Here is a 4,896-nt window from a genome sequence, read left to right as displayed (position 1 = left end):
AAGTTTTTGTTACAATTTCCGTGGTTTTTATTTAATTTTTATTGATATCGATAATATCCCAATATTTCCATTGAAATTTCCTTATTTTTGGACTACTAATATTTTCGATACCATTGATATTTTAGACCTTGGTCCTACCAAAGAGAAATAGGTAACTTTGCTTAGAGAGAGAGAGAGAGAGAGAGAGAGAGAGAGAGAGAGAGAGAGATCTCTTTTCTATGTTCCTTCTTTTTGGGTATCAAAATGTAATACAGCCAAAAATTAGCATCATGAACCTTTGATCATTTCAACAGTTTTTTATTTCCTACACAAATTTTTTATTTTCTATCCGGGCCTATCCATCCAACAAAACTATTTCACCAAAAAAAAACTATATTTATTAGTATAATTTCACATGTGGGACAATTTAGCATCAATTTGTAACAAAATAACATAGCCAATATAGCATTATTTAGCAAATGACCTATTAGTGTAGTGGTTTGAAGTAATTGCTCTTCCAGATAAGATCTTGAATTCTAATTCTAACATCCATATTGTGTGTGTGTGAATTTATAGTGCATTATCGTTCCTCTCAATAGAATCTCTTTTACCACCACATACCTATAATTTTTATTTCCAACAATAAAGTAAGCATATTAATTTGTGACCAACTTTGATTGCTTTTGGTGGAAGGCCTGTGTGGTTGGGTGGAAGAAATTTTACGAAATGATGTTTCTTGTGACCAACTTTTTTGCTCTCATTAATAATCAAATCCTTTCCTAACCCAAACAGAAAAGAAAAGATCGAGGATGCAGGCATATTGATGGGACAATTTGTTCTAGCAATGAAAATAAAAAAGTAAAAACTTGTACATGTAGTAAAAATATTGATTGGTCGAATTCGTATACTAGAAACCAAAATACAATTATTATGAGAAAATATTATTTATAAACACCAAAGTTGACTTTGAATTATTTGATTTTACCTCTAATTTCTCTCTCTCTCTCTGCACTCACACTCACAAACAGTTGAGGATGGATAAAATATTCGAAAAAAATGGGGCTTGGTGGATTTTTATTTTATTGTCGGCGTCTGTAAGCAAAACCACTGTATTGTATCTATATAAAGTGGGGTTCCCATGCATCAACCATCACAGACTCATTCAGTATTATTTGTGCTAAGCAACTAACTCAAGCAACCCGCCCTTCTTCTTTCCCTCATCACCAGCCAGTTTTTGCAGATCGGTGAGTTCTCAACAGCCAGTTCCTTCATATATACTCAAATATATATCCAAGAGTTCAAATGGGTGGTTGAGACATATATATATATATATATATATATATATATATATATGGCCAGCTTTTAGAATCTCTCATTTGCCCTAGTATTTTTTTTTTTTTTTCTTTCTTTCTTTCTACCAAAGAGGTAGGTCAGACGGAAACGGAAATTCGAACTCTGATCTTACCTCTTGGTTAAATACTCTCAACCAATGAAGCTACAAGTCTCGATGAGAGCTTCGTCGTAGATAGATTAATATTTTTTAATCATATTATTAGTACTCAAGAATCTTACTAATTTTATCTGTGCTCCATTCATGCAGTTAATACCATAAGAAACTTTTTGTACAATTAAGTGATCAAGGGAAGATGTGGAGGATTAAGTATGGAGAGGGGGCAAATGACCCCTTGTTGTTCAGCACAAACAACTTCCATGGAAGGCAGACATGGGAGTTTGACCCAGATGCAGGTACCCCTGAAGAGAGAGCAGAGGTTGAAGAAGCTCGTGAAAATTTCTACAGAAACCGCTTCAAGGTTCAGCCCAGCAGTGATCTCCTCTGGCGTTTTCAGGTAATTAATATAAATTTTGGGCGGCCTGCTTTAATTGTTTACTAATTTTTTTTTTTTTTTTGGTGTATATTTTATTTGCACCACATTAGTGGAGCCATACACACATGTTGAAGATTTGGATGAATCTCAAGAAGATTATGCCTTCCTCTGATAACAACAAGAAAACATTTAAATATTTTAAATTCCAACCCCAATCCTTTCTTTCTTTTTTTTGGTCTGACCAATCCTTTCTTTGTATATATATTTTTTTTTGGACAATTCTTTCTGTCGTATATGATTTCATGTTAATACTTCAAAAACGTGATATAAATATATAATTTTTTTCTTTTTTTACAAATTACTCCACCAATATGCAAAAGTTTCCAAAAAGTCCACTGGTCAACCTGCGTGAACTTAGGAAAGTCATGTGATTTTTTTTTGGGGTAAAAGTCCACTGGCCAACTTTGTTTGACCACTAGTTGGACTATTTCTTTAAATGGTGGATGTAGATACTTATTGGACTTATATTTGTGACTCAGAACACCCATAATAGACCCCTTAAATCACTTTTTTAGCTAAAATTTAGAGAGGAATTGAAAAAATCAACCTCCAACTATGCTCTCTATCTAACTTCTAAAATAGGAAGACATCTAGGAATTCCTAAATATGAGAAGAGAGAAAGTACTCTAAGTGACTCCCTATAATTACACTATAAAGCTCCTAAAATAGTGTATTTCTTTGTATACGAATGATTGTCCTTTGATTAAAATTTAATTAGTCCAAACTAATTATAATTATCAATATGACTCATTAATTCATTTTTTTTAGAGTAAGCGATAATTGTATTCATAACTTAAGCACTAAGACCATCAATCAAAATAACATAAACTACCCAAAAATAGTTAATACAAATACGGAAGCACATTAACCCTAAACTAATGTTTTTTATTACTAATGGGTCAAGAGTTTGAGAAACCTTGAACAGGCCAAAGTTGGTGGTTGGGTCAGCAGATTATACTAAGTGTTAACCTTAATTAAAGATAACCCTTTGTTTGGTGAATTAAGAGGATAATCAATATGTTAACCTTTACATTGAGTACAAGTCAGAGCAAATAATTAATTTAAGTGTTGATGAGACAGTTATATACACTTGTAGTAGGTGAGTGAAAGGGAAAGGGGAAGGCCCCCAGAAAGGTACAGCTTTTCCCCCATCACATTTTTCATGTAATTGTATCAAATCAGATAAAGAAAATCTCAAAATTGTATTATTGGTTATAAATTAATGCAATGTTCCCACTATTAATCTTGGTTTATTAAATTTTTTTTTTTCTTTGACCAATTGTAGATGCTAAGAGAGAGAAACTTCAAACAAGAAATTCCACCAGTAAGAATTGGGGAGGGTGAGGAAATCACATATGATCAGGCCACCGCTGCATACAGGAGGGCTGCTACCTTTTGGAATGCCTTGCAATCACCTCATGGACATTGGCCTGCTGAAAATGCTGGCCCAAACTTTTACTTTCCACCCCTGGTAATTACTACTCTTCATCTCACAGTAAAAAAAATTTATCATTTACCATAAACAAAAATATTTACAGTAAAAAAATTGAGATGCAGTAAGTGACAATGACAGTAAAAAAAAAATTGGGGTTTTTTTTATGGTGCACAAGTATTTGACAACTAACCAACTGTTACATTATTTCAATGCAGGTCATGGCTGCATACATTCCTGGATATCTTAATGTTATTTTCACACCTGAGCATAAGAAGGAAATCTTGCGTTATACATACAACCATCAGGTAATTAGAAGCTATTAATTCAAAGGATTAATTATTTCTTATTATGTTTTGTTTTGTGGTTGAGCTTATTGAATTATGAACTTGTCTACTGCAGAATGAAGATGGTGGGTGGGGATTGCACATAGCAGGGCCTAGTATGATGTTCACCACATGTCTTAACTACTGTATGATGCGTATACTCGGAGATGGCCCCGATGGCGGTCGTGACAACGCATGCGAAAGGGCACGAAAGTGGATTCTTGACCGTGGGGGTGCATACTATTCTGCATCATGGGGAAAAACTTGGATGGCGGTATGACATACTTGATTGAAATACAGATAAAATGTTGTTGTACTGCAAAGGATGCATGCTTAATGAATGTGTCTAGAAAGAAGATCGTTATTGTTCAAATGATTGAACTTAATTATTTTGTTGTAGATCCTTGGTGTGTACGATTGGGAAGGCAGCAACCCCATGCCCCCGGAGTTTTGGACTTACCCTACTCTGCTTCCTTTTCATCCATGTAAGCACAATTTTCTTGCAGAGTCTCTGTTTTTTTTACTGAAGTTTGCTACTTATGATAAGTCTTCTATGGTTTTTTTAACTTTCTGGTTCTAACTAGTGCTGCTTCTTGTGTGCAGCAAAAATGTTCTGCTACTGCAGGTTGACTTACCTACCTATGTCTTACTTTTATGCCACAAGATTTGTTGGTCCAATCACTCCTCTTGTTGAAGAATTGAGACAAGAAATTTACTGTGAACCGTACAGCGAAATTAACTGGAGTACAGTGCGCCATTCGTGTGCAAAGGTGAGTTTATTTTTCTGTTCGTGAGTTCATATACGCAACTTTAATATAATGTTCTTGAAATTTTACTCACACACACAAGCTGACTTTGCTGTACATTGTTGATCAATGCAGGAAGATAACTACTATCCCCATGGCAGGGTTCAACGTTTTATGTGGGACAGTCTTTACACAGTTGCTGAGCCTCTTCTTAAGATCTGGCCCTTCAAGAAGATCAGAGACAATGCTATTCAATTTACAATTGACCAAATTCATTATGAAGATGAGAACAGTCGCTATATTACGATCGGATGCGTGGAGAAGGTAATGAAATTAGCTAGAAGAAGAAAGGTTTGGAATGTGTAAAAGAATGCCTGCTGGTTATTTTAGTGATCTAATAATGCCATTTGAATTATACAGCCATTGATGATGCTTGCTTGCTGGGCCGAGGATCCTAGTGGAGAAGCTTTTAAGAAGCATATTCCTAGAGTTACAGATTATATATGGCTTGGAGAGGATGGAATCAA

The 4,896-nt window shown here is 34.7% G+C and overlaps 1 protein-coding gene across 1 annotated transcript in view; it reads left to right on the top strand.

Annotated features, from left to right (window-relative positions):
* Positions 1-1,088: 1,088 nt before the first annotated feature.
* The window catches only part of LOC117620888 (lupeol synthase 5-like), an 11,704-nt gene continuing 7,896 nt past the window's right edge, over positions 1,089-4,896 (top strand). The window contains exons 1-9 of the mRNA XM_034351128.1: positions 1,089-1,223; positions 1,580-1,826; positions 3,151-3,336; positions 3,516-3,605; positions 3,700-3,897; positions 4,024-4,108; positions 4,227-4,393; positions 4,505-4,693; positions 4,790-4,894. Of these exons, the coding sequence (XP_034207019.1) occupies positions 1,626-1,826; positions 3,151-3,336; positions 3,516-3,605; positions 3,700-3,897; positions 4,024-4,108; positions 4,227-4,393; positions 4,505-4,693; positions 4,790-4,894 (1,221 nt within the window). The 5' untranslated portion in view covers positions 1,089-1,223; positions 1,580-1,625. The remainder of the gene's footprint in view (positions 1,224-1,579; positions 1,827-3,150; positions 3,337-3,515; positions 3,606-3,699; positions 3,898-4,023; positions 4,109-4,226; positions 4,394-4,504; positions 4,694-4,789; positions 4,895-4,896) is intronic.

This window comes from Prunus dulcis, chromosome 3 (assembly GCF_902201215.1).
Source record: "Prunus dulcis chromosome 3, ALMONDv2, whole genome shotgun sequence".
Lineage (NCBI taxonomy): Eukaryota > Viridiplantae > Streptophyta > Magnoliopsida > Rosales > Rosaceae > Prunus > Prunus dulcis.
This window is presented reverse-complemented; position numbering and strand designations above follow the sequence as displayed.